Here is a 16129-nt window from a genome sequence, read left to right on the forward strand (position 1 = left end):
TCTTAAAACGCTGTCCGTCTAATCCTTACTTACAGCTTTGCGTTTGAGGGTACAGTCCAGCCTCCACCTGTTCCCCTCGACAACAGGTCTCTTGAGGAAGATCTCTGGACTCAGCCTGGACAGGAAAGTCACAGAAACCGAGAAACAAAGACGAATGACAGGCACAGAGAGAGAGAAACATCAGTTTCAGTGAGATTTATGTATTTCTTTTACACATTCTGTTTTTAAGAGAATCCAAAGTAACATTACTCCAAAAATAATTTACATAGTAAAACCTGACCGATTAATCAGCCAGCCGATTTTACATCAGCCGATATTACTGTATCCAGTGAATACCGTTATCGGCTTATTTTATCACAGATATGCGCTGATTTATTAGGAGAATTCTTCACCAGTCGAATAGCATTTCATTCGAGTTTCATAGAGGCTATGTGGAAGACAAGAAGCATTATCAGTCTTAAGAGGGTCAAGCGGTGATGCAAGCACATGCTCAGTTACTTTCCAGCTGAGTGACCATCTTGTCTTCATTATATATCTTTTCCACGTGTCTTTGTTAATTGCATTTGAGGGATCAACACAATAAATGTGTAAATCTATTTCTGAAGATCAGAAAGATATAAGATATCGGCTGATATATCGGTATGGTTGTTCTTTTTTTTACTTCTCCAATATCTATATCAGCATCGGCACCAAAAATCCCATATCAGTCGGGCCCTCGTATATAAACATTATAGACATTGAACAATAATAAAGTCTCATGAGTCAATCCCATCGGTGCCCTGAGTGCTTACATGTCTACAATTAAACTGTCTCACTTTACACAGGCTGACATCTCATTGGTTAAAACCATAAGCCCTGTGATTACAGCTCTGGAACAAAAGACTTTCAGCCACGTCAAACTGACACAGATACGTCTCTGAGGGACTGTAAACTGTTTCAAATGACCCTGTATACCCCAAATACTGTGTTTACTTCCAATTATACAACTCAATTCTAGACACGTCATTTTTCCTTTTCTTTTCTCTAAATTCATTCACTCTTTGCTTTATTAAATAATCGGATTTCTTGCCTATAAATAACACACAGGTATGCAAACCCCTACAAAAAAAAAAGGGTGCAGGGTGACACATGGAGGGTGGGTGTAGCCGACAAGTAAACAGACACTATATAGAGTCTGTATCTCTCTGTCAGTGTGTTTCTATTCTGGGTGTGTGGATGGACTGTAATTAGAGCTAGCACCATTGTATTGCTGGCTGACAGCAATGGCTTGTGGGTAATTTATAATGTAATGTGTGACAGTACACACTTCACTTTCAGGGTACCACAGTGTCCAGTTGGGTGTGAGTATCGCTTGTGTTTATGAACTATCAAAATAAGTATTAATGGATCTTTTTCATCTTGTTTAACTGGTGGCATGTTTTCATTTGGTATTTACTTTGTTTTTAATGATTGACGGTATATACTTTCATTCCCATCTCCTTTTTTTACTCTCGTTCATATTGATGGCTTATTTTTATCACGTCCCCAAAAGGGTTAACTTTTAGTCTTGAGCACTATTGTCACTTTGACTATCATGTCTTGTCTTGTCATCGTGATCATGTGTGTAAAATGAGGCGACTCCCACGCTGTAAAATAAATCCACCAATAGGAACAAATAAAGCAACTTGGCCGACCTTATCTGTGCTTTGAGCTTTCCCTACCTGGATCTACATTTCAGTTCAGAAAAACCATCGCCAAAATCTGTGACCTCATGCAGTATTTTGCAGGTGAAAGATGCAATGAAGCTCACCACCAGTCGGTGATGAAGATTTCCTCCTTAGCCTCCTCCAAAGCATCAGCCACGTCCTCCATGTATGTTTTTCCATTCACATACCTGAATTAAAAAATACAGTCATTCAGAGTGAATTGTGAAAGGAGACATCTCAGTCACGTGGGCTTATTTTCAAACACACACACAAACACACACACACACACACACACACACACACACACACACACACACACACACACACACACACACACACACACACACACACACACACACACACACACACACACACACACACACACACACACACACACACACACACACACACACACACACACACACACACACACACACACACACACACACACACACACACACACACACACACACACACACACACACACACACACACACACACACACACACACACACACAGTGCCCCACTTTGGAACATGTGCAGTAAATGTTTAACTTCTTCTCCTTTTACAGAGCCGTCCGTTTGTCACGGCTCAAAGCAAAACCACAGTTCAGTCTTCAGTGTGAAGAAAGAGAGGCGAGACACACAGAGGGCAGTGCAAGTGTGTGTGTGTGTGTGTGTGTGTGTGTGTGTGTGTGTGTGTGTGTGTGTGTGTGTGTGTGTGTGTGTGTGTGTGTGTGTGTGTGTCTTCACTTCCCCCAAACCTTCTGAACCTTACAGGCGTCAGGGCTACACCCAACGCTGCGTCATCACACTGTTCTTTAAACACTCTTTTTTTTTTTTTTTCCCATTCCCTCACAGCAGCACAGCATGTTTTTTTTTTTTTCTCACAAGGATCCGAAGCTGAGAGCAAAGAAGACGTAATGAAATTATCACAGAGATGATTCAAGATCACACAATCTGCCGGCAGAGGAGGAGAGGATTTAAGAAACAATCTTAAAGAGCAATGACAGCTCAGACCTGTCAGACGTCTGCATTGTTACAAGTGAAAAGTAGAGAAAACGGAATTCATGTAGGAAACGTGTTTATTCTGAGTTTCTAATGAGAAGGGTTTTTAGCAGAGAACGTGACGCAATGCAATGAAGTATGCATACTTCTTTGATGCAGGTTGTTTTTGTACAGTGAAAGAAAATGTAAAAAATAATTGATACATCTCTGACAAATTGTAATCTCACACTTCTCACAGTTTTTTTAACTGATTCATGTGTACTGTGTTTTTTTTTTTAGCCTTCCTGTTGACACATCCAACAACTGAGTCGACTGAGCGGCTGTGGATCAGTTGGTCGGAGGTTCACTCCTCAGCTCCTGCAGCAACATGTCCCGAGACACTTCCTGCTGCTACGTCAGTGAAATATGAATCCGCATGAATGGGATAAGTTACTTCTGATGGTCCCTTTGCATAGCAGCCTCTACCGTCAGTGTGTGAATGTGTAGGTGTGACAGCGCTTTGAGCAGTAAGAAGACTAGAAAAAGCGCTAAATCCATTTTACCATCAATTGTTCATTTCTCTGTGTAAAGTGGTTACCATTTTGCCGGGATGTTTTCCTGTTCTTGTGCAAAAGATCCAAAGCGGTGATCTCGAAGAAATGCCTTCCCGTACTCCCTGACGAAGCTTTCGATGCTCTGACCCCACCAGCGTGCGTGTCTGTAGCTGCTGCACTTAAACACCAGGGTCCTGTCAGGAGGATGAGCACACATACAAACACAGCTGTTTAGAACCAAACAAACAAGTCTGGGCTCTTCATTACAAATACATGTAGTCATTTTATTGGTTATGGCCTATGTATGCCATAAAATATATGAGGGAACTTTTTGAATTTTTGTTGTATTCTGCGATTAGCTTAATGAACAGCTGAACAGTTTTCTTTTGAAGGCGAGCATTTCTATTTTTATGGTTTATTTTTTGGCTTTTATTTAGAGATACAGTAGGATCGTGGATAGAGTCAGAAATCAGGGAGAAAGAGAGAGAGAGAGAGAAAGAGAGAGAGACTGGGAAATTAAACAAAGGAGCCACGGGTTGGATTTGAACCCAGGCCGTCTGCTTGGAGGACTACAGCCTCTTTACATTGGGCATTGGCATTTCGCACACATGTTCTTCCTTCACTTTGAACCACCCATGATATAAGAACTTCTTTCTGTTAGAGGGGAATCTCTAGGGGAATCTTTACTACAGGCAGCTGCGACTAAATTAAAATAATTTACACACAAACACAGTAAAATAACCTGGAGAGGCTATCGATCCGGACTCCGTGTTTGGTCTCTGTTTCTTTGGAGTCCATCTTGATGCTGAACTCTTTGTCCAACAGCAGGACGAAGGAGATGGCCCCCGAGTCCGGCTTCATGTACAGCAGGCAGGAGTCCTTCACCACCAGCCAGCTACGCACAAACACACAAACACAGCATTTATCATCGTCATCAGGATTCATCATTTGCGTTTCTGCGTAAAGTTCTGTGGATCTCTTCTGATTTCTGTGCACCATTTCTTGAGTTTCTTGTTTCCTGGAACGGGTGTAGGAAGAAAATCAACACGGGGATGTAGGTGGATGGGCCGAGCGTTTCAAACGTGTGGGATTTAGTTTGTGTTGTCTTTGGAAAAAACAACAATAAAAAAAAATAAAAAAAACTGCTCACATAATAATTTGGCTGTGATGAAGAGAAAGGGACAAAAACAGACAAACAGATGAAGAGAAAGGGATAGAAACAGACAAACAGATGAAGAGAAAGGCAAGCGTGGTTTGAAGATGCTGCTAAGACTGTGTTAGCAAAATACATACCAAAAAAGAAATTGTAAATAAGGAGCCAACACCATCACTTATGGAGAAGTTCTTATTTTTGTATTTTCAAATATGCAAAGAGTTGTCACTGTGTTTTAACACCCGCGCTGAGAGCGCTCCCTGCCAGAAATTTGTACTTCCATCACACCTACATTAGAAGTTTGCCAGTTCAAAAGGAACAAAAACACTTGAAATCTGCTATGAAATATTTTCAATCCATCCTCTTTAAGACATTAAGGATTTTCCATTTGTTGTCAATGAGGTTGAGCATCTATGAGGATAAAAAAAAAAACGATTTTGTAACATCAATGGGAACTGCTTAAATACAGGAAAACAAGTTATTAACAGCAATATTTACACAGTACGTGAGCAAGACTAAAGCAATGTGTGGGGGAGGGGGGTGGAAACAAGAAAAAGCTTGAGAACCAAGAACAACAGAAAAGAAAGAGCAACAATAAAAGGAGAGATGTAATCACACACCGTTTGGACCAGCGATAACAGGCCTGGGTGTGACCACAGCAGTTCATGCCAGGGATACGATGTCCGCCTGAGCGCTTATAGATCATCCCCTCCCTGCAAGAGAAAAGAGAAATAATACGAATTTGTCCACTGCAGGTACAGTGCAGATTAAAAAAGAAAACTTTTTAAAATAGCAGAATCTCAGAATTTAGTATCTGATCCTGTAAGTTTATGCTCAAGAGCTCAACTCTGCTGTGAACGTTTTACTGTTAATCCACCTGACACAGGATCTGTTTGTATGCAGGGGAAGAAAGGGAGATTTGAAAGAAGAGTCAGTGCTCACAGTCCTTTGGGTCCCAAGTCATGAATGAAAGACAGCTGGCTGATGTCAATGAACTCCATCTGAGAACAGACAGGAAGAGGCTTCACACAATGACTCTAGTCAAAAAAAAAGCATTGCTACATACTGTACAGTACACAGAAAGACATGTGAGCAGATACCAACGACATTTTTACGTACCATCCATGAGTGGGTCGCTTAAATCATCTCAACAAGTGGTGACCACTCAGATATTAAATCGTTAAGTGTCAGAATGATGCACGTCCGCATACAAGGGAAGGTGATACGGCCAAAAATAGTACTGCTGTGTGAGTAAGCTCTGTGAGTGAATTAGTAAAATAAAGAGCACAATATTCACCAAAATGTAAGAAAAATCAACTGTCTGTTTAGCCACGCCTGTTTTAGAACAAAAAAGTGAGAAATAGGGAATTCAACATTTAATCCAACATCATAAACGTAAGGAAGCTAACGTTACATGATGTTAAATGTTGTCTCACTGAATTAAAAAAAACGTTGTATATTTCATTACGAGGAAAAGAACGTGTAAAAGTCACATTTCATTGATGCATTAATCTCACTGAAGGTGTTCAAATTGTTCTTTTCTCTTATAGTCACAGCGCCACCTGTTGACAACAGGAAGTTACTGCTTCTGAATTAGAGCTAGCCATTCCTACATGGTTGCTCTCATCTCCCTCACAATGGGTTTTGGACCATCCTTGGCCATACTACCGCTTCAAGCCCAAAAGCCTGCATCAAGCACTGTTGACATGCGGACACGTTGTTTACCATCAAACAGGAAGTAGTTTTAATGAGGGTCTTAAAACTTCCTGCATATCATCCCAGTGGGAAAGTTAAAGTCACAGAATGTAGGCCTTTTATCTTTTACCAGAGGATGATAGCCTTCATTGATGGGGCATGTGACGTAAGCTGTCAGGACCCCCTTAGGTAGTGTTTTTTTATTTACACAAAATCTCTTTTTCTGTTCATGGGGCGCGCATGCACTAACCACTTCACCACCAGCGCCCCTCATCCTGCTTTTTTAACAGTCAAATGTATCACTCATTGTGAATATTTCCCTGTGTAAAACATAAAGGGAAGATTGTTTCTTCAGCACATAGTTTATCTCGTCTGACACCTACCCTGCAGCAGCGGTCACAGGCAGTAAAAAATAACGTTTAGAAAGAACCAATCTGGTTCCTGATGGTCTTGTTTGCTTTTATGGATGGAACAGAGGCTAAATCATTCATGACAGCCTGTTTTATAACCGGCTGAAGATTCCTCACAGGAGCTTTAATGAGTATTCAGGTGCTTAAATTCCTGTAGTGTGTCAACATACAGCAGACACAGTGCTGTGGGTAAACACAGTCATGACGTGTGTTCTCACACAATGTTCTCCCCCGAGGGAAGAGGACAGTAAAATGAAAGAAAAGTACTGTCACATATGTTTATTTTAATAGCGCGTCTCAGGTTTCTACAGAAGCTGGCGGGGTATATTTGGCTCATATTGACAGAAATGAGTAACAAACAGAAAATGAACAGAAAGCGTAACTTGGCATTTGGCAGGCGATCATTATAAGGTTGTGTTAAAGTGACACAGCTTGCAGTGCTTAGTATGATTACTCACAGTGTGGTGATATTTGCGGTACATGGCCATCCTCAGCAGCTTGTTCAAATAGTCCTCTAATTGTCTCTGTAAAAACACACACACTACATTTTGGCCACTGTGAGTATTTTAATGACAAAATCATGCGTTTAAACACACACTTGCACACGTACACACAGACACACACACACACACACACACACACACACACACACCTAAGTGCCATGGCAACAAGTGGATGCCAGGAGAGCTCTTTGCCATCACGTTAAGATATGACAAAAAGTGAAAGAGGCTGCAGACACGGCTGTTAGCTTACCCTCCTGCTGGAGACCTGCTCCTCTCGCACCAGCTCGTCTCCTCCCCCCCTCGGCAGGGAGGGCATCTCCCTCACCTCACTCTTCCTCACTGTCCTTCTCCTCACTGTGTGGCTGAGGCAGAGATGAAGGAAATTAAAACACACTGGAAAAAAAGTGCAGGCCATTTGAGTACACTTTTCCAAAGAGCACTTTTCAAATTGCCTGAAGCTAAAAAAAAAACTAAAAAAAAAACACGGCCGCAGCTCTGATAATCAAACACAATTTCCTGTAAAAGCATTTTATGGGTTGTTGGGTACTTTGTTATTTCAAGCATGAACACAGGAAGACAAAAACACATAAGCTTTATTAAACACAGAAAATTATTGAGTGGCAAAAGAACACCGACAGGAACAGAGGAAGAGGGAGGAGGGCAAAAAGTAGATCCTGTTAAAGACCAAGGGAAACATTCTTGCATTTTAAATCACTCTGAATACCAAGGAGAGAAAGAGAGAGAGAGAGAGAGAGAGAGAGAGAGAGAGAGAGGGAAAGGAAAATAGAGAGAAATAATGGAAGAAATATGAAAACAAAGGAGGGAATTCAAATTTGCCGGACATTTAGAGAATATTGTGCTCATATGATAAATTATTAACAAAGCATTGAAATACACTGAAATACACACAGTAGCTGAACACTGTCAGAAATATCCTTGCCAAGTTTAACATGAGATTTAAAGAGATGACGCCAAACACTGAATATATGCATCAACATTCTGGAGGAGATTAGCTTAGCTTAGCTTGAAGACCAGACAGAAAAGGGATGACCAGTTTTCTGTATTATTTGGTCTACCATCCCCTCTAAATCGGACTTATTACATGCTCTGTCATTTGATGTTAAATGTATACAAAAACACAAGTGTAAAATAAAGAAAAAGTAAAACCAGGTCTGAGTGAGCTCATTCGTTCCCTGCAACTGTTCATGCGTTCATGCAATGCCACTAGTAAAAGTTAAACAGCATAACCTGTTTGTATTTCTTATTTCATCATTTCTTATGTATTTTCATTGATTGCTCAAAGATGGTGCTCATGTGGCTCGTCCTGCAGCTGTCATCAACACGGCCTCAATTAGCTACTTCTGATTATTTTCTGTTTAATGAGTTAAGTGTCAACGAAGGAAACCAGTGACGAACAAATTCAGAAAAGTCACTTTACATTTTGATTGTTGTTGTTTGTAATTAAACACGGCATTAATTAATTCTTCAGCACATATTCTGACAGAAACGTGGAGAGAGTGAGGCCAGCTGTTTGCCCTTGTTTACAGTCTTTAATGCTAAGCTAGGCCAACCATGTCCTGGTTCTAGCTTCTCATTGAGAAGTATTGATGTTCTCATCTAACTCTTGCCAAGAAAAGTCAGTGTACTTTACGACTGCAACTGTTTCAGTGTGTTTAGAGGTGTGTGTGTGTCTTCACAAAGATGATTCAGTGTAATAAATAACTTGAAAAATGATTAAAAGTCAGTGCAGTGATGTAACAAAACAAGTATTTGTGTATTTGTGTTTACATGCGAACGTGATGCTTGTACAAGTGAATGGCTGAGTGGGAGTTCAAATCTATGCGCGCGTGTGTGTGTGTGTGTGTGTGTGTGTGTGTGTGTGTGTGTGTGTGTGTGTGTGTGTGTGTGTGTGTTTGTGTGTGTGTGGGCACAAACCTGCGTGAAGGCAGAGGTATCCTAATGAAGGTCTTGTACGTCCTCAGCTCTCTGTGCAGCTCCATGAAATGTTTCTCTTTCCTCTTAATAATCCAAGTGAACTCTCCGTGCTTCAGCTCGATCCTAAACACTGCTGGCAGAGACTACACACACACACACACACACACACACACACACACACACACACACACACACGCAATCAAGAAGTGTGCATGATGATCTTTATAAATATTACAGTTTGAGTAATTTGAATAGAGCAGAGGTCTCCAACCTTTCTACATCTGACAGCTTCTTGAATCACAACGCTCAACTTTAGTCACAAACTGTATCCAGACAAATGGACCTGCTGAGTCAGGCTACTTCTACTAAGTACATGTGTCAAATATCAATATGTCAATACCCAAAGATTACAAAGTGGAGAGACTTTGTGTCATTGTGTAAGCAGCAAAATGTAAATGAGAAAAAGTAGACATCATTTCACTCCCTGAATAACGTCTCAGCCACTGTGGCTATCACTTCCTTCATTCTAGCACTTGGTGTTAACAGAGGCATTATTTAAAGCACATCCTCACCAAGAATAGAGATGGCAGTTTTCCTGTGCTAAGTTACCGTGGACTTGAGCACTGCGGTGGATTCACCTTGCTTCTTTTGCTGACCGGAACACTACTACGACCGCAGACGACTAACACACACTTGAGCTTTGCATTTGTGAAAAAAAATGTTCTTTCCCTCTTCCCCCCCCCAGGAAATAGATTTCCTGCTTTTAATCGGCAAGGCTACTTTCATTGTGAATTTATTTATTTTAATAGGGACAATGCAATTTAACATAATTTCAATACAAAGCATGAAACTGATGCGCTGCATAAAGAGTTTATAGCTATTGCTAATTTCCAACTCGTGTCTCCAGTTGGGCCTTTGTGTAAACACACAGATTAAAATGTACAACATTCGGTTACATAAAACCCCATAACACGATATGAGGATACATTTAAATACATGTACAACAATACAAATAATATAAACCACTTTAAAATAAAGTTTTAAGATACTAATTAAAAGTGGGTACAGCTCTGGCTTGCTTTGAGCATTTCACCTGTTTTGTAAAAGATTTTAAATCTGAGATTCATTTTTGTCCATCCTAAATCTGGCTAAACAAGACTTTTCATTGCACCACACGTGTCACTAGCTCAGCTAGCTCAATTAACGGACGTGTCATGTTGATTAAAGGTTGCTACTACACTTCTTTGATGAATTAGGTTCAGGGGTTGGCAAGATTATCTTTTTATTGAAAGCTGATAGGTCTATCTTATTTGTATGTGTTGGAGGGGGTGGTGGGACATTTGCGTATTTGATTGAATTAAAGTGAGAAGAGACTTTCAAGCTGCATCTATTGATGTGGGAAATTTGTGCACAGTGTGTGAACCATTAGGTGAGCTAAACCCCGACCACAAGCTCACGAGCAATGTGTTGGGAGATCGCTGCTTCAGAGACAGTTATGTTAAAAGAGCTTAACGTGTGGTCTCATCAATGCAGTGAAGACGAGCCGTGCAATATCACAACAACATTAAAGCTCCTGTGAGGAACGTTCAGTTTGTGGTGATTTTGGTGCCCCCTGTGGACAAAGTGGAATATGTTACATCTTTACATGTGTAAGCAGGGTTTTCTGACAACAACAAAAAAATCATCCTGCTTTATTTTTTTTTATTTTTTTTAATATAGTTGGAAAACGGGAAGAGGGTGGGGAATGAGGTGTAGGAAAGGAGCCACAGGTCAGATTCAAACCCAGACCGCCCACTTCAAAAGACACCAGCCTCTGTACATGGGTAGCACGAAGTAACCACTCTCATTGAGGATGTACGTGTACAGCGTGCTCATGATGTCATCATCTTAAATAATTATAACGAACAAAAAACTAATCTGGTCGCTGATGGTCTTGTTAGCGTTTGAGGCTCATATTGACATCAGTATTAACTTCAGTCAGTGTCATAACCAGTTAAAACAATTCTCACAGGAGCTTTAAAGGGAATAACCTGATGCCTAATGTATTTCTAGAGAGACTCACAATAACTCCTCTATATTAAAAAAAAAAAAAAAAAAGACCAAAGGAAGGAGTGCAAGAAGAGAGAGTAATAGTCTCTGAATATTCCCTCAATGTTTGCCATAAATATTAGCTGTGTGTGGTCAGCACCTTGTTGACACTCCTGTTGTGCGACAGGTTGAAGCGGTCTTGCGCCGTGGTAAATCTCTCCACCTCCAGGATGCGGGCGGTGATGGGCACGGTGGGGAGGTAGACCGTGGCGCTGCCCTCCTTAAAGCCCACAGTGGCGTACACGGCTGAAAACGGGATACGAGTGTCTCCTGGGAGAGAGAGAGAGAGAGAGCGAGAGAGAGAGAGAGAGAGAGAGAGAGAGGGTGGTGAGCATGTTGTTTCAGATTGTGCATGTAGGAGTTGTTCAGGCTTCTTGGGAGTGAGTAGGCTGCATCAGTGAAAAGAAGTCGGCCTTTGTGGAAGATTTCTGCGCTTCACTAGTTCGTTGTGTTAGGTCAAAATGTGTCTGTTTTACTTTCTGGAAAAGTTTGTAACATCTAAATTATGTAAAGAAAAAAATCCATCCTCAAACCAGTTTAGAGGCTCACCACCAAAAGTATGTTTGCTTCGTTTTATTTCTCACCATGTTCCCTCCTTACCTTTTTGTTTTTGGGCTAAACTGTAGTGATATCACATTACTTGAGAAAAAAAACAGAAAATATGTTAAAAACACACCTAAGGAGCTCCCATCATAGTCGATCTCCTCTCCCTCTCCCATGTCCAGCTCTCTGGTATCCAGGCTCTCCACTAGGTCGGCCATCTTCATATGATCTGGCTCGTCGGGCGCCGCCGAGGTGTCAGAAACTTCAGCGTTCACCAGGTTGAGGCTACTGGTCGTTGGCTGAGCCTTACCCAGCATGCTCAGCAGTTAGCCCAAAGAGCAGGGCAGGCCTAAAGGAGAAGAAAACAAACGATTAAAAAAATGTCCATTTTGTGAACTATATATGACTGATTCCAAAAGAGTGCAAAAGCACTCCCTTAGGCTTTCTCCCTCGGGCGATCATACGCTGATGATGACGACTGATTACTAAAAAACATGATGTTCCGTTTAAAGGGCCACAGAAGTACATGGACTTTATAAGAAAACAACACATGTACTGTAGACACAGATGTGAAAGGGTTTCAAGGTCAGTTGTGGTCACCACTTAAGTCACAAAATGTAAAACTGAATTTGGAAAATCTTGATTGTCCCAGAGGGGCAATTTGGTTTGCAACAAAGGTCCATACAGGCAATACATCCTTACATGGACAGAGAGTAACAAGGACTATAGCCTCTGTACATGGGACGCCGCTTAAACAATAGAGCCATACAGGCGCCCTCATCTAAAGGAAACACACCCCTCTGTTCAAACACCTGCTCTAAGAACTTTTTTTTTTTTAGCTGATGAAGGATCAAACTGTCTCTGTGCACCTCGGCTGTATGTGACTCCCTGGTCATTCCTAGGGGTTAAGCTAACCCAGTCAATAACAAACTCTCTGACTGGAGTGAAATTGTTCATGAGAAACATGCACAATGAAAATATCAGCTGAGAACATTCCATACAAACCAAACCTTACACAGTAACCCTGCGTGCTATCATGAGTTGAATGCCTAACGCTAAAGAGGACCATTAACACAAAAAGGAAACATTGAGGAAGCCAATTTTCAAATCCAGAGCCATTACAAAGTGATTCAAGGCGGCGAATAATATTTGTCGGAATCGACCACAATAAGGAGTATATCAGGCAGAACATCTCCATCCAGATGTGTATGCCCTTAAAAGGATCCAATGAGTCCAGTTCATTAAGCCCCCTTTCCACCAAGCGGTCAGGTGTGGTTCAGTACAGTTTGGTACAGTTCGGTACGGTAAACCCTGAGCTTGCTTGAGTTTCCACAGCCAACCGTACCCTTATTTGGAAAGCGGAGTGTAAGCCAGATGGAGTTAGCCACGTCAGCTATGTAATAGTGTGACATCACAGCAGCCCAACACAGTGTAGCCCGCTATTAACTAAGTTCAACGAAGAAGAAGAACAGGGACACAGTAAACAAAAGGGACCTTTTAGGGTCGGATCGGTACCCTTGGCACCCCAACAGAAGGGTACCAAAAAGTAGGACGGTATGGATCCCTTATTTTGGTACCATTCCCAACTTTTGACGGTGGAAACACCAATAAATGGGTACCGTACAGAACCGAACTGAACTGGACCGCTTGGAGGAAACAAGGGTTTAAGTCTGTGATCGTTTTTTGAGATAAGAGAGCATCAGATTGAGCTTTACACTGTCTAACTAAATATAATGTCACAGTTTGTCACATCTACACCTGTACTGTCAAAATATGTCAACAAACCACTGGTTTAGGACACACTCTCAACACCTTATCAGTAAATATTTGCAGCATGCAAACATGTTAACACTAAGCAGGTTACATGTTTACACTTCAACCAGTTCACAGTTTAAGTTTCACTTTTACTTCAACCATAAACACGGTTGAGACATGAAAACATTACGACATTTCTCAATTTTGATTTTGATTAAACTTCTCTGATTCCCTTCCAGAGCAGACTTCATTAAAACCCTGCATCAGTAAGATACCAGCAGGGTGCGGAGGATTACAAACGCTACAATAGCTCGGTTATCTTTCCAAATCTTTCCCCGTGCAGGAAACTGTCCTGAATTCAGAACAATAACAAAGAAAAGAAAGACTCATACAGACAAAAGGCAACCAAGCAGAAAACTTAGTCATCCAACACTGATCCACAAACATGTGACCCATTAACACACAGAGTCCTGTGAGACCAGATGAAGGAGAAAAGAGTCAGGAAAGAGAGGAGCAGAAAGGAACAGAGAGTGAGAGAGGAGCCGACGTGGCAGAAATAAGAGTTGTAGTTTGAATGATGGCTCCATTCCATTTACGGCTGAACATCCCTGGAGTTCATTTTATCTACTTTATCATTCTGCATCTCTTAAGTAATGAGCATGTTGTCTTACAAAGCATTCCAACAATGTAGTTTACAAAGAATCCCTCCCTGAATTTCTCTCATACTATTTTAAAAACTGTAATGATTCGGGTGTCTCACAGTACGGAAGCCCTGAGCAGACATGCATCCTTACATTGTGTTCATGCATTTTTATTTTCCTCCTTATCTCTGTATAATAAAGCTGTTTTATTCCCCCATCACATCAGATTATATTTATCTACACATTATCTCTGGTTGCTCATAGTAAGATAATTGAATTTATTGCCAGATGACAAAGTTTGATTTCTCGTGATAACAGGATCATTTTCGGCCGTTCCAGCAAACACAACAACAGACTGTCCACTGTGATAGGCCGGACCACGACATGCCATACTGCCATTGGCCCACACTAATGAGATAAGTCAAGCTTTTTCTGAGCTTGAGATCTCAAGAAAAGAAAAAAAAGACTTTAAGGTAACACAGAGTGTTTAAAATGTATGGATGCATGTCTGCTTAGGGCTTCCGTATTCTTACGCCCGACCACATGGCGGCCCAATGGGGCTAACAACAACCCACAAATTGACCCAACGAAGTGACATAAAACCCCTTAACAGTCAAAACTATAAGGAATTGTAATAACCCACATAAAATAACTCAATCAAAAATCAACAAAGAACTGGGGCTCTGGTGGCGCAATGGTTAGTACGCGCACCCCATGTATGGAGGCTATCGTCCTCCCTACTCCCTACTCTCTCTCTCCCTGATTCATGACTCTATCCACTGTCATATCTCTCCATTTAAGGCACCAAAAGTTTTTTTAAAAGTCAACAAAGAACTAAATCAACAAGACAACACACAATCCCTGAACGAGAGGCACAGCAGTCCGACCCACAAAAAATGCATCTCTCCTCCTGAACCAAGCATTGGGCTTTTAAACACTGAGACCAGGTCCACTTCGTTGAGTAATTAGTAGCTTCACCTGCATGGGCAGAGCTGGAGACGACAGAAGAGGAGAAGAGACCAACAGCACAGGGAACAACATACAGCCGTAAGAGTACACAAGGCCTGCAAGCTCAAAAGATGAGTAATTGAGAAGAAATAAAAGTGTTTTTACAAGCAGGGATAAGAAGAGGTGCCTCTTGGTACCTCATAGTGATCCAAAACGCTTTATGCAGTTTAAAAGAATGATGATCACATCGTAAAAAATGTTAACATGATAAGCTGATAAGACGAACAGAAAGCAGATACTTCAAACATAAACACTGTTTTCAGCTGAATAAAAAAGACGTTTTTTATTTCAGAAAAATGAAGCCTGAAGTTTCAGGAAGAGTTAGAAAGATCTGTTAAAAGTTTTGTGATGAGTGTCGCAATTCTTCAAGAAAAAACAGCAGACAGAGCAATCAGGGTTTTTTTGCCCTGAGAACAGGGAGGAGTAGCACCAAAGGGATGAGGTTTTCGGTGATTCATCGTTTTTTAGAACATTAGTCTGGTCCAAGTCAGGGTGGCAACAAATACAAACACAGAAAAAGTCAATGTGTTTACAGTTAATGGAGCCCCAAAAAGAGAATAAATCACTCTCATTCAGACTCATCAGGGTTTATCAGTAAGAACTTTACTCGTGCCAGACTCATTTCCAAACAAACTGCCCGTTAATGTGTCCATGGAGGCCGAACATTGCTCCTCACAGCCTGCAAATACATCCAGCTAATATAAGAAACAGGTATTTAACACTTGTTTCTCTGCACAGTGCTGAATTCTTCTGTTCGCAGCTAAAAATGTTCACGACAAGAAAGTAACACTTGAGCCTGTATGCCAACAGATGACAGGCTGACGGTAAACATTCTCACTGCACCAACAAGCTGTAACACGCTCACACAGTCAGACGAGTCACCAGCAGCAGTCACCAGCTGCCTGCAGTCACCCAGAGTCTGTGTTTCATGAGAAACAGTTCGCTCTCTTCATTCATTCTCTCAGATTCCTGAATAGAGACACGTGTGAAAGAATTCAATGAGAACTTAAAAGTAATCTTACAAAGAGTATCTTTACAAACTTCAATAACTACTTTCTTTGGGGGGAGGAGGGGTCATAGAGTAGAAAATCAGGAATAAAGAGCCACAGGTCAGACCCAAACCCGGGTCACCCGCTCCGAGGAATATACAGCATCTGTACATGCGGACGCAC

General features: G+C 41.3%; 1 protein-coding gene across 3 annotated transcripts in view; it reads right to left on the reverse strand.

Moving 5' to 3' along the window:
- Positions 1–16129, reverse strand: part of pld1a (phospholipase D1a) — a 36271-nt gene that overhangs the window by 10564 nt on the left and 9578 nt on the right. For all 3 annotated transcript variants that reach the window (XM_065966285.1, XM_065966286.1, XM_029281351.2), the window contains exons 2-12: positions 11687–11902; positions 11111–11280; positions 8923–9065; positions 7238–7349; positions 6943–7008; positions 5322–5380; positions 5000–5092; positions 3969–4121; positions 3271–3420; positions 1790–1873; positions 34–115 (exon numbers count right to left, since the gene is read on the reverse strand). In XM_065966285.1, the coding sequence (XP_065822357.1) occupies positions 34–115; positions 1790–1873; positions 3271–3420; positions 3969–4121; positions 5000–5092; positions 5322–5380; positions 6943–7008; positions 7238–7349; positions 8923–9065; positions 11111–11280; positions 11687–11870 (1296 nt within the window). In that variant the 5' untranslated portion in view covers positions 11871–11902. The remainder of the gene's footprint in view (positions 1–33; positions 116–1789; positions 1874–3270; positions 3421–3968; positions 4122–4999; positions 5093–5321; positions 5381–6942; positions 7009–7237; positions 7350–8922; positions 9066–11110; positions 11281–11686; positions 11903–16129) is intronic.

The sequence above is a fragment of the Labrus bergylta genome, chromosome 18 (assembly GCF_963930695.1).
Source record: "Labrus bergylta chromosome 18, fLabBer1.1, whole genome shotgun sequence".
Lineage (NCBI taxonomy): Eukaryota > Metazoa > Chordata > Actinopteri > Labriformes > Labridae > Labrus > Labrus bergylta.